The following is a 23,199-nucleotide window of genomic DNA, read 5'->3' on the forward strand; positions in this document are numbered from 1 at the left end:
GAATAGCCACCCTCCTAGGCCGAGCAAGATGCCACGATGCTCTGATGCTCTGATATTGGAATCGAAGACAGAGGTGGAATGGAAATGGGGCGATTGGATGACGGACGGGTTGACGGGTTGAGAATAGTTACAGCGATTCATTCCCCTGCATAATCTACCACATGAACCATATCGAATAAGGTCATGAAATGAAACCTGTCTCGCTCCAATTAGCGGTCAGTCACATCGGTCGAGGATCGAGGATCGAGGATCGAGATGAATAGACGGAGAAGGAGACACAGAGTGAGAGAGGTTCAAGTTGCGTGATATTTTGACTGCAGCTCCATAAAAAGCAATACACAAGTTGTTGTGGCTAGAGACTCGCATCCCCCCATCCGTACATTGAGGGTGTTACCTATGTAGATGATGATTTTTCTTTTCTTTTTTGGGTAACCCTCTTGATTGTCTGGCTTTTTTTGGGGCAATTGCCTTTTCTTTTTGGGTTCAGCGCATTTTCTTTCCAGCCTACCCAGGTTCCGTAGCTGATGACAAAAAGACGACGACGATAGCGTACATAGAACTTGAACAGTGTTGATTAGCTCCCGGGGAGGTCCGCAGTTGCAAGTAAGCCTTACACAAACACAAAGAGGGAAAAGGATCCCGGTCAAGTCAGGTTCTGTAGAGACTGTTGAGGACTTCATGTCGCCGTTGCGCTTCGCTTCGGTGGCAGCCAAAGTTTCGTACTCGGTGCATCAAAGGGACGATGGAGGTGTAATCTGATCCTGGCTGATTGGAAGGCCGATCAGCGGAGTGAGTGACACAAAGGCTTCCGGTCCACCCATGTATCGTAGTGTTGTTGGTGCCGTTACCGCTTCTCGCTTTCCACAAATCTTTCTCGCTGTATCGCGCCGGCCGTTCACCTTCGAGTCGGCACAGGACACCCCCTGTGCTTGATCACATGCATCATAACATTTCCATTCGCGAGATACAACGCGGCGATGCACATCATCTCCGAATCGGAATTCCAGCCTTCTGCACGGGTGGACTGACACTGCCCTCCAGAATGTTGTCCTTCCCCTGTTGTTGATTGCCGTCATGTTCATCCATGCTGGCACTTCGAGCAAGGAAACTACTCTCCTTCACTGGGCTCCTGCTCGTCGCACCCGGCAAACCACCGCCGGGGATCCCATTAATACTGCCCCGGTGGATTCCACCTGGTCCTCCACCGCCAACAGGGGGAAGTTGTGCAGAATGGCCCAGACTATCCGGGGAAGTCGCAAGGGCGCCAGGGTTTCCGGGGGCAATGGAATCGGAGCGTGAAATGGTATGATTGAGGGGAGACATGTGTGGGATCTCCTCGGCCTTCGGGTGCTCCGTACCAATTGTAGTGACACCTGTGTCTGAGGCCTTGCCCGCCTTCGAAAGCGCGTAGTCACCAGAGTCGAAGTATTTGCGTTCCTGCAGATTGGCTCAATCAGAACGTTGTTCTACCGCTTGGACATCGGAGGATAGGTTACCTTCAACTTGTTCTGCAGTAGGTCCTTCTTGTTTGGAAGTTTGCCATACAGTCGGAACAGACGTTGCTCATCTGCTGACAGTTTCTAGTGGAGATACATAGTCAGTTTCAGCAGTCTCAAAAGATCTGGATTGAGTCCGGTGTGCCCTACGCTAATGTCAATCTTGTTTTTCTGGTGTGGATTCATGATTTGCAAGTCCTCCGGCGGGTGTTGGTCCTTGTATTATTCCCGACTGAGAAGGATATTGAGGATGGGTACTTGTATCTGGTGGAAAGGGAGCAAGCCCTGCCGAGGCAAGTGCCAATAGGAAGGTCCGATCGCTCAGATTGTTGATTTGACTGTCGAAAAGAATTGATGGGTGACTGAATTTGAGAGCAGGTATTCGAGGGAAGGAGGACGAAACAAGGTCTCGGGGAGAGATAACGTCGGTGGTAGCAGTCTCGTGAGGTTTTGTGATTGACTAAGAGGTATGATTCCGGAGGGGTACAAGATCACGCTCCCAGTACACTCGTTGTCGTTTCAGCGGAGAAGAATGCCAGGCAATGTTATGGTCGAGCTGACGGCTGATGCTTCCTTGGACTTGTATGAGCAAACAAGTAGGTAGGGGAAGGGGTGCAGATAAAGTGTCGCAGGTTTGCCAATGGAGGAGACTGCGATTGGGCTTGGGTTGGTGAGAAGAAGAGAAGGTAACTAGTAGGTTCTTTGAGGATGTGAAGGTGGGGTTCGGTGGGAAAGTCGCCGTGGACGTAGATAGAGGAGGGGGGATTCGTCTGGGGAAAGGCGGAAACAGTTTGACCAACTCGATACGGGTCGGTGGGTTGGATTTTGATTTGGCAGTAGTTGTGCTGACGGGGATGGAAGTGTAAGAGGGAGGATAGTGAGCACTGGCAGGGTGCGCATATGGTTGTCGGTAGGGATGATGAAATACCACCGCCAATCAGGTTGGCTTGGCGGTTTTGGGCTGAATCTGGACTAGCGGGCTAGCCAGTGTGCCAAGAGCTCGCGTACTAAGATTTCCCCGAAGTAGCCCCACTTCTCCCCGAGCCGCGATATCAGCACGTGACTGAAAACCCCCGTCACATGGATTTTTCATGTGCACAACTAGTTTTCAAGATATAATACCCACTGACCAACCCTGGAACTTATATGACTGAAGCAGCCTAAGCCATGTCAAACAGCCAATACACCTTTGTCGTTGAGCATCTCGACCCAGAACTCGGACCCTGGTCCGCCCTGGAATACAAGGCCATTGCGAAAGAATCACGACAAGCCGGATGCCGTTTCATCCTGTCTTCCCTACCCGAGTCCTTACTCAAATCAGAGGATTTGAAAGATCTGGTAGCATTGGATGCAGGGGCTGAGTCAGAAAGCATCGAGACCTCCTTAGCCCACAAAAAGGACAAGATTTGCCTGCTTGATCCGGCGGCGAAACAGGAACTGCATCCTACCGATGCTGCCGTTTTCGAGATCTTTTTGTTTGGTGGTATTTTAGGTGCGTAGAGTTGTCCAAGACGCTGGCGGCCCTTGTCACTAATCACTAATTCTAGGAGATGATCCCCCGCGAGGTAACTAGCCGCCTGTTACCCTTCTGTGGAAAGGTATCTAATCGTCATAGACCGCACCAGCGAGTTGCGAAAAAAGGGCTTTTCGGGCCGTCGCTTAGGTCCTGTACAGATGACTACAGATACAGCCGTCAGGGTCACTCGCACGGTTATCCTTGGCCAAAGTAGGGAGAGAATACACTCGCACAGGAATTTCGTGTTGACATTTTACGACAGCGCCTCTGGATAAGATCCCCTATGTCGACTTTCCGGAGCTAAAGGTGGATGAACACGAGTCCACAGAGATGCCTTTCCGATATGTCGCCGACAATACTGGCAAACCGATCATGCCCGAAGTTAGCATTGAGAACTATAGTTATTGGGGTTGTGGCTAATGATTTGCAGGGGATGATAGAGCTCATCAAGGCCGATGCGGACAAAGCCTTCGACAATCTCGAGTTTGCGGACGAAGTGACTGGCCTCGACCAGCTGGAAGTCAGACCTTGAGATCGTGTGCCGGCATTTCACATCGACCAAGGCCTTAAAGTGTTCTTGTTCGTGTTCTCGACAGAGACTCAACACCTCGGCAACTCTTCAAGGATCGAGAAACCCCACCTTTTACAGCCTTGACGGCGGTCGAAGAGCTTTTAGAGCAGCTGTCCATGCTTCCAGATATTCAGGATCGCCTTGCTGCTCCCGTCAACACTATACACACACACGAGGGGCTCCCATGCAACGGTGTGATTCTGACGGTCGTCCACAAACTCGATAACGAGCAACCTCCTCTGCAGTATGGTCTTCCTTTGAACTCTTGAAAATTAACTAGCGCCCACCTGCGCCAGAGGATCAAGCGGCCGAAGAGGGTGGAATCGACGTGGAGGAGCTGAGGAATACGGATCAACACGCCAACTTTTTGCGAGGTCCAACTCAGAACACAATTTACCTCCCACGTAACGCACAAAACTTGGACTTCTGACTCTTGTGCATTATAGACGCAAGTCTCCGGTAGTCTGTCATTTCGACCAAGATGATTGGGTGCCATTGTCCCGCTCGAAGGGATTATTTTGCCACGTCTGATGCGTGAATGCCACAATCGCATGGTGATTCAGTACAGCGAAGACTGCCAGCATCGACGATGGTCTCAACAGCCTAACTCGAATATCTTGCCCAGCACGGGGTCCTGAAGCGAAGATATGTGGACGTAGCGTTTGCTGAAGAGCATAGCTACGTCTCCATATTGTCTGTAGCCAAGCCTTCGAGCCAGATTTCCGAATCTAACAGAAAACCATTGAATATCCACCTGCTCCGAAGTATAGAGGATCCAAGCGTTGGACTTCTTTCGAAGGACATGGGTCACAGATAGCTGCTCCACATAGGCCCCTATCCCGTAGACCCACAACAGGTCCAACGCACTCGGATGGGACTCGTCGATCTTGTCACTCTCAAAATCAAGCTTGAGCACGCATCTGAGGAGCATAATGTGCCAAACCTGTATCGTGGAGACCCAAGATTGCGCCAGGAGCAAGGCTTCTAGACCGAAAGCCATGACCAGATGCAGTGCTAGACAAAGACACATGCCAACAGACGCATGATGAACAGCCGTCGGTGTTGAAATAGCCTGGCAGGGGTCGACAGCATTCGTCTGTTCTGTTAGGCTACACCAGTAGTCCATGATCCGAGCTCTGACGGCTTGTCGCCGAAGATAAGACCAGCGGAACAGCCCGTTGAGTTGGCTCGGGTCGTCAACAGCCATTGTCTTTTTGAGATTTTCGACCTCCACCAGTTCACGCAGAGCCTTGAAGATGCCGGGAAAGTCATTCGCGTTCGGACAAGCTGAGCACCATGCAGTGGGATCCGTATCCAACTGGCTTGATCTTTTGGGACCAGTCACCAAATCGGCTATACGTTGAGGAACGGTATCCTCCCACGGCCATGCAGGGTCCCAGGTCGAAGAATCGAGAAAGCTGCGCGTACCCGTAGCCGCAGCCACCCTAACAGCAAGATAAACCATGATCTCTTTCATGATCCAAGAAAGCCCTCCGACCCCTCCCACAGACGTAATCATCTGCTTCAGTCCATTTAGGTGTAAAAAGAGTGCGTCGAGACGGGACCGGTACATTGCCGCGGAGCACAACAACAGGACGGTCTGCACTGCGACCTCGAGATTGTCGTCTGCATGTGAACCCGATACTACAAGTGGCTGCAGTGCATGAATTGACCGAGTTTCATGCTCAAGTGCATAATCGTGATACAATTCTTTTTTGTGAGGATGCAGACGCGCAAAGGCCGACCAGCAGTAAGCAAGGAGGGCATGCATTACCGCTTCGTGGCTCATGTACGATTTGTAGACTCCGTTTTGCGCAGGCACTAGAAATCTGGCGGCATTGGGAGACGCCACTTCATCTGCCCATATCGTCCTCAGAGATACTGGTTGAATTGTTGTTATCACACTATGCCTCAAGGCGGATAGGGGGATAGGCGTCGCAGAAAATGGGTCGCTGTTGCCTCCCTGGAGAAGTACTGACAATGAGCCAACCTTGCTGGCGGACGAAACCCCAATGGCTCTGGTCGATCGCGCACGATGCTGCGTCCGGAGACGCCTCTTGGTGACCTTTGGGTGGAGACGTCCTTGATCATCATCTTGATCATATATGTCTTCTGCCTGGTTGGTTTCTGATGGTATCTTTCTCCGCGGTGAAGGGGGTCCCTGCCCGATCACTTTGAGTTCTTTACCAATACGCAAGCCTGGGAGCATCTTGTTTGCTCGCTCGTAACTTAACGACGACGCATTCCGTCCACGAAGGCTTTGCGAGGCACTCTCGGGAGATTCAAGCAATGATGAGGCCCGCTCTACTCGTCTCTCGATAGAATATTGCTGTGCCCGAACCGCGATGATTGTCTTCTGTTCGTAGTCGGGCGTTGACCTGAAATTCGTGGGAGTTTTCGCATCGAACCAAAGAATTTCTGGGGCAAAACTCGAACTTTTTTTCGACTGCATTCTGCATCAGGCCTCGTTGATTTGTTTACATCTCGATTGTTGGAGCATCAACACCATCCAGGGGCTTCAGGAGCGTGACGAGAGGACCGGCCTTGACTCAGTACTGAGGAGCTGCGAACTCCAGGCTGGCAAATCTGAATTCGGGCTGAGACACAGAAGCGAGGTCAAGGAGTATCATGAACAAAAACTCCCTGGAATGAGTGTTGACCTAGTCTATAAGTCTGGTTTGCGCTGCCGTCCCTGTTCATGCTGCTATTGGCGAGGTAAGTGTCTGAAGTGTGGCTCGGTTCCCTTCCTGAGTGGCTTAACTTGTTAGCAATGAAAAATACGGAGTAGTTAGTCAACTTGCAGGCAATTTATCTCGCTCGTAGAACTATTGTCAAGACATGCATCAGTTGAGCCCAAGGCTTGCGGGATTCGCAAATGGCTGGGAGTCGGATCCACACCATGGACGTATCAGATGCTACTGTACAGAGTACAAATCTAGCAGCCACATCGTGATAGTTGCCTAGCGGAATGGGCAGAGCAGCCGGAAAATCCTACATCTCCCCTAGTGCACTGTATCTAGTGGGGGACTTTCGGAGACAATGGTTGAAGTTGAGCCACGCTGGGTACAAAGCTGGCTCCCCTGCTCTGCACACAAAACGGATAAGTCACTGACCATAGGCAGATCAGAGACTAGAGTGCTTAATGCCGGTTGCCGATACCTAACAGGGACGGAGATTGGCGGTGTTATGGTTGCAGGAGTCACAAATGGTCTCCAACACCTTATACCTGCGGTTTCGGCAACCTGTGTGCCGGGACACGAAGCCAGTCGAGGCTTAACCGGTGGTGGACTTGATCAAGACAGTTGGAGTGCAGAAGGTGTCTTTCGGTGGTTGTGGGTGAGCCGTGGTGAGAGAGTGGAAGAGTTAGCAGTGGATTCATGGCGTTGTGCTATAAGACGAGATTTCCTCCGCCGTACTACTCAGCGACTTGGCATACGTCGACGCACAGAGCATTATGTCTGCAATTGCGGGGGCCTCCCCGTGCCTTACGCCGCACCCAGAGTTTGGTGCCGCGAACTTTTTTTGCCTGGGAGCCTCCCACTGCCTTGTTGGGTTGGACGGGTTTTGAAGAAACGATGTGACTTCCACCTCAACCTGCAACAGACTTGTCTCACATCCTCCAAACCAGGCAGACTTTTTCCAGCACAACAACTCCTCATTCTATTTGTAGCGCAACCGCCAAAATGGTGGAAAAGGTCTACGTGACGTACAATGAGGTTTGTTCCAACCTTCCACCCGTCAACGGCATGCGGCCGATGTCTGCAGCCAGTATCTTGTCGTAATATAGACTCACGCAAGCGATTAGATCCACAAACTATGCCAGACGTCGGCCGAGAAGATTCTCAATGACTTCCAGCCTAATCTCATGATCGCCATTGGAGGCGGCGGCTATGTGCCAGCGAGAATCCTAAGGTCGGTCAACACTTGAGTGTTCCAATAGAGATCTGAACAACGACTAACAATCTGGACAATCAGATCATTCCTCAAGCGGCCCGGTGCTCCTAACATCCCCATTCAAGCCATCGGCCTCTCGCTCTATGAACAACTTTCTGGGACAGACCCCGTCGAAGCGCCCGGTACAAAAGTTACGCGGACACAATGGCTTGATCTATCCTCGCTCGAGATGAATAACCTGATTGGCAAAAACGTCCTGATCGTTGACGAGGTAGATGATACGCGCACCACACTCGAATATGCGGTGAAGGAGCTGGAAAAGGACGTGGAATTGGCCAGACAACAACAAGGAAGAACCGAGAAGACAAAATTCTCCATATTTGTCCTGCATAACAAGGACAAGGAGAAGAAGGGACACCTTCCAGAAGACATGCTCAAAGAAAATCGGTATCTGGCGGCGGTGACTGTACCCGATGTGTGGATCTGTTATCCCTGGGAGGCAACTGACATTGACGAGCACGACCAACTCGCCCAAAACCACGGCGTCAACTGAGTCGAGCTATTGGCATGTTTTTTGGTTTCTGTTACAAGTAGAGGCTAGGCTGATATCCGCAAGAGCTGCAATAGAGGGGATCCTATCGCGCACATGGCGACGGTGTCGTATCTTTAGTCCCAACGAATCTTCCTTGCGTCCAAGTTTTTCCTCGCCTCATCCAGTTGTCCCATAAGCTCGGTGTAGGCTTCCTTTGTGTCGTTGAATCGGAGAACACCCAGACCCAGCCGTCCCAGAAGATATGCGCCCAGAGTAATGAGGGCCCAGCAGGGGAGCACTGGAATGATTTCCACTTGAATTTTGGTTGGCAGGATAGAAGGCACGGGCGAATCCTCAGTCAGGAGAGGAAGGGCAAGTAAAAGGTAGGTCTGTTTTGAGAATTAAAAAGTGCTCAGGGGTCAAGATGTGGAAGGTCAATGCAGAGGCACATACTGAGGAGATCAACAAGGCAAATGAAATTGTTTGCGCAGCGCGTCCCATGGTTGGAAGAAGAGCGGTTTTGCAGAGAAGGTTTGTCTGGTGTTGTTCTGCGGGGGATGCTGAGTAGCTCTGACTTGTATTTCCACGCGTATAACTTTCTAGAGAGGATGAATCGTTGTATGTCGTCGATAGCGGCGCTTGAAAAGGACAGTCAGGACAAGTGTACGAGAGCGCGTCCTTGTCGCAATAGCCTGCCGTGCCCTGCCTGTAATACCTTGGCAGCCATACCCACCTTGACACTTACCCCCTACCACGCCGCTCTTAAACCCCCTTGCTCCACCCTTGCCTGAGATCTCCAGTCCGAACCATGTAATGCCGAATTTGGTAAACTTGGCGCTCATGTGGACCCCAGAAGTAGGTCACGATTTAACCCATCCTCGCCATCAACAAGGCACTCTTCTGAAATATGCCTGCATAGTGATGCCGCGTCTTTAAGAGGTAGACTCAATAAAGCCAAACACTAGCCTCGAGGAGCAGCGGCTGTTGCAACTTGTAAAATACCTACACTAACCGCTGCTCATAGAGCGGCATCATTCTCATCCCAAAGAGGTTGAGGTTATCTTGGCGCTCAGCCTTCTGCTTCAGCCTCCAACATTGGCTCTACGAGACCTCACTCTCTTCTACGAACATTCATTCGGCACCTACATACCACAAGTGTATCTGAAAAGTGTTCCTTTTCGGAGAAGTCGTTCTCAATGTGGCTCCGTCCAACGCTATCCATACTCTTTTGAAGTCAAAGATGACGCTCTGGTCCCCAATGAACGTTTGCATGGTACTCGTCTGAGAATACAGGGGAACGAGAGCGGCAGTCTGCTGGTGCGGTCGATGTAAGCATGGCGCTAACAACGCTCTACGCGGCCTGCTCCTGGCTTGCAGATGCGCTAGAGCAACATCGGATCGATGACCAGACTCTAAATCGCACACATTCAGCCGTGGTCTCGGGTTTGAGATCCGTGAACCCAGGAGCAGGCGAAGAGAAACATAACATCTCGGCTCTCATGCCTCCTCTTATCAGCCATGTGTATGAAGTGATCCAGAAAGAACGACCCAATGGCTTCAAGACTGCAATTCTTAGCACTCTTGCAGATGCGACGCGCGAAGTACCGTTTTGGCGACCTCTATTTGGTCTCGAGGCCAAACCCAATCGTGATATCAACGAGACCCAAGCGGGAGGAGCATCTCCACCTGACTGCATCGTTGAAATTGCAAGGCGGGTCGTCTCTGAAACAGCGCAAACATCAACAAGCGAGCAAACAAGATCAGCACTCAGAATCATCGCCAATTGTTGCGCAGACAATAATACCAATCGATCCATCATCATTGAACGTGATGGCATCGAAGCACTGCTAGAAATGATCAGGCAGGGGCGAGAATGCGATCTTGTCATCCCCACCCTCTACAACGTCTGTATTGACTACGATGAGCCCGCGAGAGATTCAGCAGGACAGCCATTGATCTCCCTTCAGGGGAAGACAGCAAAAGGTGAAGAAGCAGGCTTGAACACGGCCGCCAACCGCGCGGAGCAGAGACTCGGCACATACTGGTCGCCGCATGCGAGACTGACGTCCTTTGAAATTTTGCTCAAGGCCAAAGATTCTGAACAGGTTAACACAGACACTCTGGCCGATCTCATCGAAATGGCTAGCCGGATCGCACTCTACGAAACGCGCGATTTCGTTCACAAGACTGATGGAGCTGGGCCGGGTGGGACATTTGAGGTCGATACAACCGCAGACATTGTTCAGGCATTATTGACGCATGGCTTAGAGCTCGCGCAAGAGGACATAGACTGCCGAGCTTCGATGTGTCAAGCCGTTCTCAACCTTCTCCCACAACCGGACTCTCGCAATATCATTGCAGGGGACCCCCGCCTGGTCTGGAACCTGATCCACTTACCTCTGGCGACGGACGGCCTAGAGTCTGAGACTGACGATGCTAATGAGGACGAACAAGGACTGGCTCCATACCGAGAAGCGTTTCTCAGAACCACTTACGCTGTAACCGCGGTGGGACCGTATCATCAAGTGTCTGGATGTGAGTCACCACTCATCCACAACTGCATTGCCACCCTTGAAACGGGAGGACCGCGCGACCTCTTAGCCAGCATTTGCGTGCTCCTAACCAACAGCGTAATCACGAAAGAACGGGCCCAGAAACTTGTCAAGGCCGCACCCAAACTTCCCAGTTTCTTGTCCGAGTGGCTGGTCAAGACCACCGCCTCAGCAAGCCTTCTTCCCGCTCTCAACCTTGCCGTGCGGCTGGCCCTGTGCCGCGAGGGACAAGATGCATTTCACCAAGTCAACATGGCGTCAGCCATGGCAGTGCTCCTTGCCTCGCCTCCAAGCCAAGTGGATTCTCTCGGACTCGAAATACAGAGCGACGCGGTGGTCGTAGTGAGGTTGATGATCAAGGGACGCATGGAATATCTCTCTGACTTGGTATCTACGAGAGCCGACGGATCACGCACCTACATCATGGCGCTGATATTTTCTCTGTTCGAAGAGACCAGCCACGCGGGAACCAAGACCAATATAGGGAGACTGTCGATTGAAATCCTCCGCACACTACGTTCGTCATCGACTTCAGCCGTCGCCACCGACAAAGACAGAACAGGCCGGGGACGTGAAGATGACAACAAAGCCGAATCACTCTTCCAGTCCATCTTTCCGGCGCAGCACTTGCCACCCTCGCCATCACCCACAACAACCACGGCAATGCCAGACTCAAACTCGAACTCGCCGCCGAGAACAACAATCGCCGACACGATATCTTGGATACTGACACAGTCAGCATTAAGCCCACCGCCCGACGATCCACAACATTCATCATCACCAACCCAAGACGCATCATCCCTCCAGCAGACCGAAGGGGAAGCCTGGTTCGGGCTCGCACTCCTCGCGGCTTTCCCCTCGACACACGGGTCCATCAGAGCGGCCCTGGCGCGGGACGACTTTCGCCTGTTGACGAGACTGCGCGAGATCGCTTCTGCCTCTGCCTCTGCCACTGCACGATCCTCTGGCGCCGCGTCATTGCAACTACTAAAAGAAGGGAGAAACGACGAAAATGCCGTCATCGCTGCCACTGTCGCCGCAGAGCAAGAATCAGCTAGCAGCCGAGGACGCGGACCTGAGAGCAGGCACGGATGGGATCCGAGGTATGAGAACATCAAGGTCCTCGTGGCGAGGATGGTTCAATCACAATCCCAACCATTGAGGGCGGGCACGAACCCTCCAGGGCCAAAGCCACCATCATCCCGAGAAGCCATGGAAGTATCAGCGAGAGAACCCGAACCCGAACCAGAACCAGACACCCACGTCCGCGTCCGTGCCGTTCTCGAAGCCACAGCTACAGAACTCGGTCTAGCCTAGGTCGTAATCTGGTGTGATTTGGACCACAGGAGGTTCCCTCCCTCGATGACTATGTTCTTCCTTCATCGTCAATGTAGATTCCACGAAGTACAGATTTTTACTATCGACCATGTTTTGGTGGGTAGATAAGTAGCTAGCTAGCTAGGTAGCTACCGGATCAAAGAATCCGATGTTTACCTCCCTTCTATCAAGTCCTCGCGTTATACTCCAGCAAATACCCCCGCGTGCGTGTGCGCAGTATCCCCAGCATGGTGTGGAAGACATGAACGCGGAAAAGAACAAAGTGGAAGCCGGGAGATCGTCGTACTGTCTACGAGTCGGCAATCAGGCATCAGATTCTAGTCCAACCTCAATATGTGCCGTTCAATGTCCGTGACCTGCTAGTTGAAGTCCCACCCATCGTTTGGAGCTGTATCTCTGGAGCATCCGTCGGAGCAATGGACAGCGGGCTGCGGCGCTGATCTCTGAACGGTGTCGTTGCCTTGCTGGTAAATGGTAAAGGTTTGTGCTGGCATTGGCGACTGTGCGAGCGTATGGGCCGGCTCGTCGACCTGGTGATACTCCTGCAGCGGCTGTGACTGTACATCTTGGGGTTGCGGTAGCAAAAGATCCCCGGCTGCTCGTCGCTCTCGGGCTTTGCGGCAGTGCTTGGTCTGGTGCCTTGGGAGAGATTAGCATATGCTACACAGCCCACGACCACGGGTGCTGTCCAGATCGGAGGACTTAAGGAGGAGGTGATCGCCATTGTATGAAATGCTTGCAGCGGCACCAAGATCGAGGCACAGAACTCACCTGTTTCTGAGATCCGACCGATTGAACAGCTTGTGACAATCGCCACACATGTAATCCGTGTAGTGCTGTGAGACGTCCACAAATTAGTTCTATAGTGCGACTCCTGCCACCTGCGAGATCTCAGCTTGTCGAAGGTGGTGTGCACATACCGACTTGATGTGCCGGGACAAGCAACCCGCAAACGCATATGTCTTGCCACAGCCCTCCTTGGGACACTTCCTCTTCTGGCGATTCTCGTTGTGAACATTGAGGTGTCGGCGGTAGTTCGAGGCCTTGGGGAACTCTTTGGTGCAGATTTGGCACACGTATGGTCCAGCCCCGTGTATTTTCATGTGCGTGGCGAGACTTGCCGCTCTTGTAAAGGTCTTTTGACACGTTGCGCAACTATGTTGACCATCGTGCTCGCGCTTGTGTTCCCGGTGGAGACTTTTGCTCTTGATCTTCTGCGGATCCGGCGACGTCGGGTCGATCTTCCGGTCAAGCTGACAGTCTAATTGTACAGGAAATCCTGGTTGTTGCATTGAGTTAGGATGTTGTCCTCCATAAACTTGATAGACAAGACAAGATACAACAATGCCCGTGCAACAGTGTAAGCATCCTCACAAACGACACTCACCTGAAACACTCGCGGAGTAATTGTGTCCTCCCATCTCCTCCCATAATGCTAGGGGGCTCGCCTGCGAAGGGTGGCTGGTCGACGTGCACACTGGAGACCAAGTTTCTAAGGTTGAAGGGGTGTGAGAGATTTCAAGGCTCGTTGTTGCATCCTGCAATATGGTATCCTCGACAAATTGAGAGCACACTTGCCACGGCGTGGGAAAAGAGCAGCAAAAGTCGCAGTTGGGGGAGTAGAAGTCCCCAAGCCAATTGCTGTCTGTGCCGAAGGAGTCTTCGACGTAATGTTCTTGACCTGGAATGGAGAAATGAGAACGAGCAAGCGAAGGTTCTGAGCTGTCACTGTGGACGCCTGCGGAGGACGAATCGAGGTACGAGGGAATGTCGCCCGGCACCTCAGACGGCACGAGAGCTGGATGAAATGAAGAGTAGTCGTGATTGACAAAAGCTGCATCGAGCATATCCATGGTGAAGACAACACACACGTCCACAAGAAGCGTCTGGAGAGAGATCCTCGCTTTGGCACAGCCGCTGCCGGAATGGCAGACGATTTTAGATTGAGTTCTGCTGGCTAAGTCCATGGCAGTTTCCATTACCCTGCCTTGCATTTCAAAAGCCGACCACGTCCTTTTCCCATCAGCATTATATCACAGCATATGCGACCTGAACAGCCGCTCAGGCCTTTTCTGAGATTCCGGGAGTTGGACGCAGCTTTCTATCTAGCGTCCTGGACAATAGGATGGTCTGTGCAGGACAAGATTTAGCCCAAGGTAGCAGTTGCAGAGCCATAGCCTTCGAGCTCCAATGAAACCGACACAATCCTGTGAGGGCTACCCCTTCAAAGCACGACAGTGGCCTAAACTCTCAATCACGCAGGCCCCTTCCAACGTCGACAGTGGAGAACTATGCTGCTTAAACTTTGGAGGAAAGAATGGTTCGCCATTCAGCAGCGACCACTTTCTCCATTGCTGAAACTAAGGTCTCCATTCAGGGAGCATGTGAGGTGGCTTGTCTCCCTGAGGGTGTTGATGATCGGCATAACGGGGACTCCGCGCAACTAGTGTACCCTTTTGGTGAGATGTGTCAGGAGGTCAGTCCTTCTTCTGCCCAGCGACCATGGCGGTCAGCCCGTCGACTTGTTCACTCAATTTCATGACCAAAGCAATCAATTCTGCATTATCGGCGGTGTGCAAGGCAGATTTGGTGGTGGACGCAGCCATATCAGGTGTGACTGTTGGAGATGTCTCATTAAGCGCTCGCCGCGTCGTTGGTGACTTGAGAAAATCTCGAGCCCCTTCAAGACTCAGCCGGCCCGCGCTGAGTGGCCTGGTCGAGAAGTGGGGGGCTCGGGAAAGTGTGGGATGGGAGCGAGAAATCATGTTCCTAGAGTTCTCGTATGCCCAGATCAGCGCCACGAAGGGGATGTGAGTGGCTTTTAGGACAAAGATTCGAATTCGACGAACTTCCTCTGAGGGCAGGATTAGCCGAAGTGGCCGCAGCACAACCAGGGGGAATAGATTGAGTGGAGGCATGAAGTAGGTTAGTCGGCGGGAAGTGCTGCTCTCGAGGACATAGATCGAATACTGAAAGAGATATTCCTCTCTCGCATGGGCCATGACCTGTTCACAAGAAACCCATGAGCATTGAGCATGGGCGCTTCTTTAGTTCCGGATCCCCGGGGCGCTTAAACGGGCTGGAAGGATGGCCGCGGCCTAGGTTTTCCAAGCCACCATCACCATAACGTACCTCTGTCAGGGAATTGGATACCAGGGACACCAGTGATGTGATGAGGAGGATGTTGGTCAAACAGACAAAAATCAACCTGCAGAGATCATGGGAGTCAGCCTTGGGTTCCATCCAGTAATAAGGGTGCCGCTCTTCATTCATTCGGAATACAGCCGCCCCTATCAACTATACAAGAGCCCGGTCCAATGCACGAGACCATCGAGATGGCCTGCAGATCATGTGGCAGCCGGTGTGGAGATGTCTTGCATACATTAGAGTATAGCCAAACAATGGCGAGATCTGGGACAGTCAGTCAACAGCTTCAACCGTCATTTTCCGTCCGGCGTTGACATACCTTGACAGCCATGTCAAATCCAAGATAACTTGATCTGTTCCGCTAATCAGTGACGTTTCGGAAGTCGAGTGCTGCTTCATACCCAAAGAACACCTTGATCAAGAGCCATGACATGTCGTTGAGACTCATCCGATCTCTCGCCAGCATGGTGAAGGTGGTCAAGAACCCGAGATATAACACGACAATCACAGGCAGAAACTTGCAAAATGCTTTTGTCTGTGCATTATTGGCATGAGCTCTAACGGAGGGAGCGCAGAACATACCATCTCCTTCAACACCGGAATCTTCGCAGCACACTGTCAGGTCACCTCCGACACTATCGAGAGACGGATGAAACTTACCAAGCTTCCAAAGTATGGGTTCAGGCTCATAACCGAGAATATCCTGGTCATGTAAGCATGTCTGGAATAACGATGCATTCTGCATTGATGCCCACCTCGGTACAAGGAACAGTGCCACCATGGATAAGATGTCAAAGGCAACATCAATGATATAGTCGCTATTTCTGAGGAGGCCAATAACTCCTAAGTGCAAGGTCAGCTCCACTGGCACCACGCCCAGAACTTCGGGAGAACAAACGGATAATCACAAAAGCCGCGCTGAAACCGATGATGGCGATGTCCCACAAACTCCAAAAGTCGGTCTGATAGAACATGAGGCCCGCATCTTTGATCTCACCGAACTCGTCATAGGCAAAAGCAGCAATCCAAAGATATAACACGGTTTCTGTGGCGGTAATGTGGCTTGGATCCCGCTCCACCAATACAGCATAATACAGTGCCAGAAATGCGAGAAAGAAGCTAATCTGAAAGGCCTTTTGATACTTAGGGACCCTTAGACGGGTGAAGGGGTCTGCTACCCGTTTGTTGTACACTCGGGGTTTCTTGACGGCGTAGACGGAGAGACTCTCCCAGAAGATCACATCGCCATTCCAGATGTCTTCGACAATCTTCTGAACAGGATTCTGCGAGAGGAACTTCTTTGCGTCCCCAATGGCGGCGATTTCCAGGGCGTTCATACCAGCCATGGATTCATCCAGGTAGGCTCTCCGCGTCGCATCGTCCTCGTCGCCCGGGAATGTGCTTGATGTGCCAGGGCCAGGGAGGTGGTCGAAGGAGGCGCGTTTTGGGGGCCGGAGAACCGCACCACGTTCGGCCGATCGGGCGCGTATAAGGGGCGATGTTTCATCTGCGTGATCTTCCTCGACATGACGACCAAAACTCCTATCAGTAGTAGAGTCTGATGGGGAGTGTCGCGTGCTCTCGTCCGGGCTTTGGGGCAGTTCGTAGAGAAGGTAGTCAATGAGTTCCTTCTCCGACAAAAAGGTAAGAAACTGCCACGCTACAAGTTCACAGGCGAGGGCCCTCGACTCGTTCAAACCGCTGTCCGCGTCTGCGTCGGCATTGGTGAAGAGATATCGGGCTGCCAGGAGTGCCGCTACGATGGCGGGATGGTGGCAGTCAGCACTCAGATATGTAATGAGAGGCTTCAACGACTGTCCAGCACTAGTGGTACGCAGCTGCTCGTAAGTGTAGGCGGCGTCAATGGCTTTGGCAATGTATGAAGACAACTTGAAGACAACATCGGAAAAGAGTTCTCGTGAATCGATGATAGGGACATCGTTTTCTTCCCAGGGTTGGAATTTGCTGGACCGGGGAGTGTGAGGGTCGAGACTGGCCATTGAGGCGTCGACGTAGCTTTTGAGATTGAAACGGAGACCACGAGGGCGCATGGGGGACAGTGCTGCTCCTAATCGATTGAAACAATGGGTGTCATGATGGGAGGGGAAGTGCCAAAAGCGAGAAAAGTGTGTTGGTCGAGATACTGTGTTCAGAGATCAAAGATCGTCATAGGGGGATTTCAGTTTATGGAAAGGTATCAAAGTATGAGGTAGCATTTGAGGAGTTGATAACGAGCAAGTACTAGTGATATACTCCGCCGTAGACTAGTAGATGTTCTCGAGCGGATCAAACATACCCTACACGCAGCAGAGAGCGAATGACGTCATGTCTTTTTTCCTTTTTCATCCACTTCAACTCTACAAGAACCGCCTACTGAGTAACTGTCACTCACTCGGTATGGTTCAAAAGATGGCGACTCAATATTCAGACAGGCCCTTACGACGCTCAGATATTCTTCAGTCAATTGGCTCCACAAACACGAAGCTGACATTTGATTTGTCTCGAAAAGGACACGCGCAAGTCCCCGTCGCCTTGGTCCAAAGCCATTGCTCTCCATCTGGACGGAGATCAACGACCTCGTTCATGAAAGAGGGCTTTCTCTTACCCAACAGTGGGCCAAACATGTCTTTCCCATCTTCCCCTTGACTTTTGATCCTCCTCAACTTTCTGTCTGTCATTCTGTTCTACTTCGAGCCTCCCTCCCCAAAACATGGCTCTTCCTACTCCCTATGCTCCCAATACCACGCACACCGTGCCCGCCCGCTCATCCGTGGCCGTGCCTCTGTCGCCGTCGCAGAAACTGACCGTGACAAACACCCATGGCAGCCAAGTGATTGACTTCTGGGCATTTCAAGTGCCTTCTTCGGACACAAAGGAGCTGATCACGTACCTGTCCATGTCACACACGCGGGCCTCGCTACTCAGCCTGAGCCCTGTGGCGCCGTGCACGCTGACGACGAACCAGCGCACGCCCGTCCTCAAGTTCACTAGCGACAGCTCGGGCTGTATCCACGACACGTTGATCCCGGCCTGTGACATCCACCGATACCACCAGCTGGGCGTCCCATCCGATCAATACCACGCCAACTGCTCAGACAACCTCCGCACGGCCCTCTCCCGCGACGCGCCCGGCTACACGCTTCCCCCACCGTTCAACACGCCGACATCCACCGTTCCAGAACCGCTGAACCTGTTCATGAACATCCCCGTGTCGCCACCCCCGAAGCCGCTGCACGAGAGCAACCGGTCTGCCGGCGGGGAGCTGAGCTTCAAGCCGACGGTGTGCGACAAGGGAGGCCAAGTCTCCTTCGAGGCGTTGGTCAGTTGCATTGTCGTCATGAGCTGTTGTCCACAGGACCTGGTGCCCGAGGTCAACGGTGGCGTGATCCACGACTGTCATTTCATTGTCGAGGGCTAGTCACTCTCATCGCCGCCACCACCGACTTTATATCCTCATCACCATGTACGTATCAGTACATAAATATCCCGAGCCGTTCTTTAGCAGAGGCAGAAGCGTGGAGTGACGCTCGAAAGGGAAACGAAAGCCAGAGTGGACACTGACTGACAACCCCGGACGACAAAGCCGTACCTCGTACGAGCAGATGCGTGTGTGAGACGTTGTGGCGGGAATACCATTAAATTCTCCGACTTTTTAGCCTCTGCCTCTGGCTCTGCTTCGCCGATATCATACCTTGGCTTGATACCGGGTATATATGCGAGGGGACGGGTTCTTGCAGGGATAGAGTAAAACCCAAGGCTACCGCCCGTCGAAATAATATGAAACAGACAAGAGTTCAGATCTCCATGAATCGCCCTGTATTATTACGCTAGTAGGTCATGATGGATAAACGGCTCTTATTTTCTCAGCTGTGTCAAAATGGACCGGATCGACTTTTTCAATGCTCGCTTGAAAGCAACCTCGTGTCTCATATCATATGCGCCCTGGTTGCTTCCCATCCTTCCATCAACAACAGCCCTGCTCTCCGACTCAAATTCGACGAGTTGCTCGTCGAATTGCTCAACTGCAGGTTCCCAATCTCGCACCAATTGTTGATTGGCAAGCAACTCAGATACTTGCACCACGAACACGTGTCGCGGTACTTGTAAAAGTTGTTCAGGAGCACAATGAATGCTACCAACACGCCAATCAACGCCCCCAAACGAAACAGCCACCAAGCCCACCACAAGGGCTTCCTTCCTTTGAAGAAACCGACGGGTTGTTTGGCAAAGGCAACCACATCAGCGGGTACCGCCGTTGTAACTGGTTTGGATGCGGTTGGGGGCGATGACGCCAGCATCGGATCCTTGGGGTTAATGCTCACGTCTGCATCTGAGCCGACATTTCGATAGGACCCAGTGTTAAGATTTGTCGTTTCGCCGATGCGCTGGCGAAGGACATTGGGAGAATGTAGAAGGCATATTCCCGCCGCAAGGCCCATCAGGAAACCCCCGATGTGAGAGAAATTGTCCAGGCCAGGCAACAACCCCAGAACAAACGAGATGACGATATCTACCATGATCCACATCAAGTCTTTGACAGGATGGCGTCGTTCATTCCAGCCATAGATCAAGTCCAGGAGAACCAAAGCAAGGATGCCGAAAAGACATCCCGATGCTCCTGTCGATGCAATAGCCGTGGCTGCAAAATTCCCGCCCAAGACAAATCCAAAGATGCCCGAGCTGAAATACACAATGGCAAATCGAATGCTGCCAATTGCTTTCTCCAGTTCACGACCCATGGTAAGTTGCAAAAGCAAGTTGAATGCAATGTGAATAAGGCCCGCATGTAGAAACATGGGGATGATGAACCGAAACCATTGGTTCGGATGCTCGTTACTGAAACCAGAAAATCCACACAGGGTTTTGAGATCGCAGTGGTTGCTTGGTGAGTTTGGATCGGATGTAGTGGTATTAGGACATGGCCAAGTAGGAGGGTCGGGGCTGTCTTGGACGCCGGGTGTAGTCCGCATACATGGCACAAATCGAGCACCCATGTTAATCTGCACATATGTCGAAGGCCCGATCATGGGATTGAATTGCGGCTTGATCATGATGGGAGACCCTGTAATGATCGCTGGTTTTGGTCAGCATCGAGTGCAGAGGTCCAGAACAGGTGTACTCACAATTCCGAATTATCTCAACCACAAAAACTGTAATTTGTATCAAGCTCAGAGTGTACACAACCCATGGTATCTTTCCCTTGAAAAAGTTTGCAAAAGATCCTTCCGTTTTCTTCCTTCCTTTTGAATCTGGCAGCAACTGTGGTGAGTTCGAGTCGGGAGAGGGAGGATACTGTGAGGACTGATTCCGCCAGTCAGGCACATCTTGATTCGTATTGAGTCTGGACTGTTGCTTCAGCGGTATCGTGTCTGAATGTACAGATTGTCTGGTAGGGTCGTAAGGTTCGTAGAAATTAGACAAAGGTCTGGCACTGTATGCTTGAGAGAGGCGTGACTGATCGAGGTTAGAAGAGCTGTTTTGGGGATTATAGGCGAACGCGATATGCGAGACAGGTCTTTCTTTTTGCGGTCGGGTAGACTGCGATGATTGAGCCATAGACTCTCCCTGATAGTAGTCGTTGGCAGCCATGGCGGTTGTAGTAAGAAGAGAGCAGTACGACTGAATTGCTCCGCTGCAGAAAATGTAAGGAGTGCGGCAAACGAGCGTAGGATATTCACTGTGTCAGAAACTGACAGTGCAAGAATCGTAGGTGACGTCCAAGGGGGACGATTGTTGCTAGATCCGAACCACCATCATTCCTGACGGATACTGAATTGACCGAAGAGAGCGCGAGTTCGACGATGTGACGAGTGTGTCAATGACAATTAGACCCGTGATTCCGTCGGGAAGTTGACAGTCTGCGAGGCTTGACAGGTGCCCAAGCAACGGATCGATGAGATCGTGGATCGGCTGAGGGATGAGGTGTCGTCTCGTTAGAAAGCGAGGACCCAGAGTCGAGGCGGAGATTTGGACTTGAGAGAGATTAGATGGATGGCATTAATCGGCAAACAGCCTGACGCTTGGGGCATTCAAAGGAGTGTGTTGTATTCAAAGAAAGTGGGAGAACAAACGATAAGGTATTGAGTGAAGGCCGCAGTTGAGGATGCTTGGGATGTTGCAGTGCCTCGACAACGCACCATGGCTTTTACGCACATCAACGTGGCTCAGGAAAAGGGTTATTGCCACACGAGGACGATGAGCAATGTTGTTTAGGCGTAGGATGGGCTTGAATGGGCTTAGACGGAGGCGTGGGAATTTGGCGTGTCTCAAGATTCAGGAACAAGCTTAGTCGCTGGAGCGGCAGCCCGCACCAGCCCCAATGCAGTCCGTCACGCGGGCATCCAGCACCTGTGAGTGGCTGTGGCACAGTCGAGTCTACCCCGGTGCTACTCGTATTCTGATGCGCAAAAATAGACCCCGTTCCCCCTGCTTCGTCTTACGCGTTAGCTGCAGCTGTAAGTGCGCAAGTTGATGGTTCCTTCGAGTTTCGCATCTGCACGACCTCGTTCAGCTCGGTTTCATCCACGATGTGTCAAAACCATGCACGTGATGAATACATCTCTCTCCAGTATGTGGATTGGATCAACTACAGGGAGAAAAAGGACTGGGAAGCGGCTCTGCACTCGTATGTCAAGTCTTTGGACATCATATTAGTCTATTATAATCTGTTTGTAACAATATCTCTTTTCCTGTTCGTGGGGCTCATGATGCCTGTCAAAAGGCCGGATCCGAGGCAATCTTCCAAAAAAAGAAAGCTGCCATGAAATACAAGAATCACACTCATGTCAAGCCGACATGGTGACGCTCAGTCCACCAAATAAATATACAGCTCATTGCCAGCACCAATGCTCGGCACCTCCTCTTTTACTTTTGCACATCGGCCATATACCCTGCTGTTTGCCCGTGTGCACTCGGTAAAACACATCCGCTCAGTTCACTGGTTCTGCAATCAATTTGTCCAAACCAGAAATGCCAGTCTTGATGAGTGTGGTTCGAAGTAAATCCAAAGTGGGATGTTGCGAACAAGTCGAGGGCTGCTGTGGCCAAATGCGAAGGATAACCTTCAGTTGAGCACGTCATGATGATGAGGGACCTCGAGGCGAGGATGCCCTGACGGAAGCTTGAGCTAAAACGACGCAAGGCTCGGTCAGTTCGGAAAGGGTCTTCCGTGTTGATCCTTGGTTTGGAATTCGTGACAGTTTGTTCGAGGATCCCCACGCGTTCGAAAATGTATATCAGGCAGCGCAAGTGACTCGAGTTGTCATTTACATCTCCCTTCCAATATCGCAGTCCTTGTGTAACGTGGTTTGTCCTCTTACGCCAAACAGCCATCGTCCTGTTGGGCAACAGCTGATGTTGCCGGATCTGCCGGGGTCATGAGCAAAGTTGTGGAGCGCTGGAAAAGGAACCAGTCAGGTAGTATATCAGCCGGCAAAGAGTGTTGACGATGAATGGCTCGAAGCCCCAGAACAGCGCGTACAGAAGAGCGGTGAAAGCGATAAGGATGACCGAGTTGAAAATGAGTTTCTCGCCCGGGGTCATAACATAGAGTCCAAAGGTGACTTCATACTGGTAATATCGCAGTCGCAGGTAATTTGATAGCTTTGCTGGCATCGAGACAAGCGGCTTGCCGAAGGAGCGGTGGTGGGAGGAGGAGGAGCTGGACGTAGCCAGCAGCTGGACGGCAGCCATGGCCATGGGGGAGGAGAAGTAATTGGCCGAATTGGGAGGAGCAGAGTCGATGAAGAGAGGGAAGGGCTCGAGGGAATGGTGGAAGTCGGCGGTCATGTTGATATAGAAGAGGAAACCAGAGGGCAAGTGGGAGGTAGGTTGGTGTAGGGGGCAACGGATGCGATGGAGGCTTTGTACTCAGCTCGCGTGTCGCAGGGCTTTTTGATCGTAGATTCGGGCCTGGCGGGACCTGGTTCGGTAAAGGACTGCACTCGTTGGCACAGAATCCCCAATGAGGAAATGATCCAAGCAAAGACCAAGCGTTTGATTTGCCGCAGGAGCAGGTGAAATTATGGGACAAGAAGTTTAATGATTAGATCAAAGGGCAGACCCCAGGATGGATAAGTGAGGAATGTGGATTGTGGTGATTTTAACGAGGCTGGAAAGGGAGAAGTGATGAATTGGGGTGGTGGATGCAGCGC

General features: G+C 51.8%; 11 protein-coding genes across 11 annotated transcripts; 4 read left to right on the top strand and 7 right to left on the bottom strand.

Moving 5' to 3' along the window:
- Positions 1 to 984: 984 nt before the first annotated feature.
- Positions 985 to 1,682, bottom strand: AYO21_10969 (hypothetical protein; the record flags this gene model as incomplete). The annotated part of the gene is made up of 3 exons (XM_022660872.1): positions 985 to 1,437; positions 1,497 to 1,580; positions 1,647 to 1,682. The coding sequence occupies 3 exons, from the start codon at positions 1,680 to 1,682 to the stop codon at positions 985 to 987; spliced, it is 573 nt and encodes a 190-aa protein (XP_022506816.1).
- Positions 1,683 to 2,663: 981 nt separating this feature from the next.
- On the top strand, positions 2,664 to 3,544 carry AYO21_10970 (hypothetical protein; the record flags this gene model as incomplete). The annotated part of the gene is made up of 5 exons (XM_022660873.1): positions 2,664 to 2,988; positions 3,044 to 3,061; positions 3,112 to 3,222; positions 3,275 to 3,393; positions 3,443 to 3,544. 5 exons carry the CDS (start codon positions 2,664 to 2,666, stop codon positions 3,542 to 3,544), a joined length of 675 nt encoding a protein of 224 aa, XP_022506817.1.
- A 634-nt stretch (positions 3,545 to 4,178) lies between these two features.
- On the bottom strand, positions 4,179 to 6,035 carry AYO21_10971 (hypothetical protein; the record flags this gene model as incomplete). The annotated part of the gene is made up of 1 exon (XM_022660874.1): positions 4,179 to 6,035. One exon carries the CDS (start codon positions 6,033 to 6,035, stop codon positions 4,179 to 4,181), a length of 1,857 nt encoding a protein of 618 aa, XP_022506818.1.
- Positions 6,036 to 7,266: 1,231 nt separating this feature from the next.
- On the top strand, positions 7,267 to 8,030 carry AYO21_10972 (hypothetical protein; the record flags this gene model as incomplete). Its single annotated transcript, XM_022660875.1, has 3 exons — positions 7,267 to 7,299; positions 7,389 to 7,495; positions 7,559 to 8,030. 3 exons carry the CDS (start codon positions 7,267 to 7,269, stop codon positions 8,028 to 8,030), a joined length of 612 nt encoding a protein of 203 aa, XP_022506819.1.
- Positions 8,031 to 9,343: 1,313 nt separating this feature from the next.
- AYO21_10973 (hypothetical protein) lies at positions 9,344 to 11,878 on the top strand (the record flags this gene model as incomplete). Its single annotated transcript, XM_022660876.1, has 1 exon — positions 9,344 to 11,878. The coding sequence occupies one exon, from the start codon at positions 9,344 to 9,346 to the stop codon at positions 11,876 to 11,878; it is 2,535 nt and encodes an 844-aa protein (XP_022506820.1).
- Positions 11,879 to 12,258: 380 nt separating this feature from the next.
- AYO21_10974 (hypothetical protein) lies at positions 12,259 to 13,752 on the bottom strand (the record flags this gene model as incomplete). Its single annotated transcript, XM_022660877.1, has 4 exons — positions 12,259 to 12,538; positions 12,671 to 12,735; positions 12,820 to 13,217; positions 13,287 to 13,752. 4 exons carry the CDS (start codon positions 13,750 to 13,752, stop codon positions 12,259 to 12,261), a joined length of 1,209 nt encoding a protein of 402 aa, XP_022506821.1.
- A 624-nt stretch (positions 13,753 to 14,376) lies between these two features.
- On the bottom strand, positions 14,377 to 14,901 carry AYO21_10975 (hypothetical protein; the record flags this gene model as incomplete). The annotated part of the gene is made up of 1 exon (XM_022660878.1): positions 14,377 to 14,901. One exon carries the CDS (start codon positions 14,899 to 14,901, stop codon positions 14,377 to 14,379), a length of 525 nt encoding a protein of 174 aa, XP_022506822.1.
- A 506-nt stretch (positions 14,902 to 15,407) lies between these two features.
- Positions 15,408 to 17,097, bottom strand: AYO21_10976 (hypothetical protein; the record flags this gene model as incomplete). Its single annotated transcript, XM_022660879.1, has 3 exons — positions 15,408 to 15,574; positions 15,629 to 15,889; positions 15,945 to 17,097. 3 exons carry the CDS (start codon positions 17,095 to 17,097, stop codon positions 15,408 to 15,410), a joined length of 1,581 nt encoding a protein of 526 aa, XP_022506823.1.
- Positions 17,098 to 17,756: 659 nt separating this feature from the next.
- AYO21_10977 (hypothetical protein) lies at positions 17,757 to 18,464 on the top strand (the record flags this gene model as incomplete). The annotated part of the gene is made up of 1 exon (XM_022660880.1): positions 17,757 to 18,464. One exon carries the CDS (start codon positions 17,757 to 17,759, stop codon positions 18,462 to 18,464), a length of 708 nt encoding a protein of 235 aa, XP_022506824.1.
- Positions 18,465 to 18,901: 437 nt separating this feature from the next.
- On the bottom strand, positions 18,902 to 20,635 carry AYO21_10978 (hypothetical protein; the record flags this gene model as incomplete). The annotated part of the gene is made up of 3 exons (XM_022660881.1): positions 18,902 to 19,068; positions 19,134 to 20,120; positions 20,170 to 20,635. 3 exons carry the CDS (start codon positions 20,633 to 20,635, stop codon positions 18,902 to 18,904), a joined length of 1,620 nt encoding a protein of 539 aa, XP_022506825.1.
- A 1,785-nt stretch (positions 20,636 to 22,420) lies between these two features.
- AYO21_10979 (hypothetical protein) lies at positions 22,421 to 22,834 on the bottom strand (the record flags this gene model as incomplete). The annotated part of the gene is made up of 1 exon (XM_022660882.1): positions 22,421 to 22,834. The coding sequence occupies one exon, from the start codon at positions 22,832 to 22,834 to the stop codon at positions 22,421 to 22,423; it is 414 nt and encodes a 137-aa protein (XP_022506826.1).
- Between the last annotated feature and the right edge of the window lie 365 nt (positions 22,835 to 23,199).

Source organism: Fonsecaea monophora (genome assembly GCF_001642475.1).
Source record: "Fonsecaea monophora strain CBS 269.37 chromosome Unknown Scaff138, whole genome shotgun sequence".
In the NCBI taxonomy this organism is placed as follows: Eukaryota; Fungi; Ascomycota; class Eurotiomycetes; order Chaetothyriales; family Herpotrichiellaceae; genus Fonsecaea; species Fonsecaea monophora.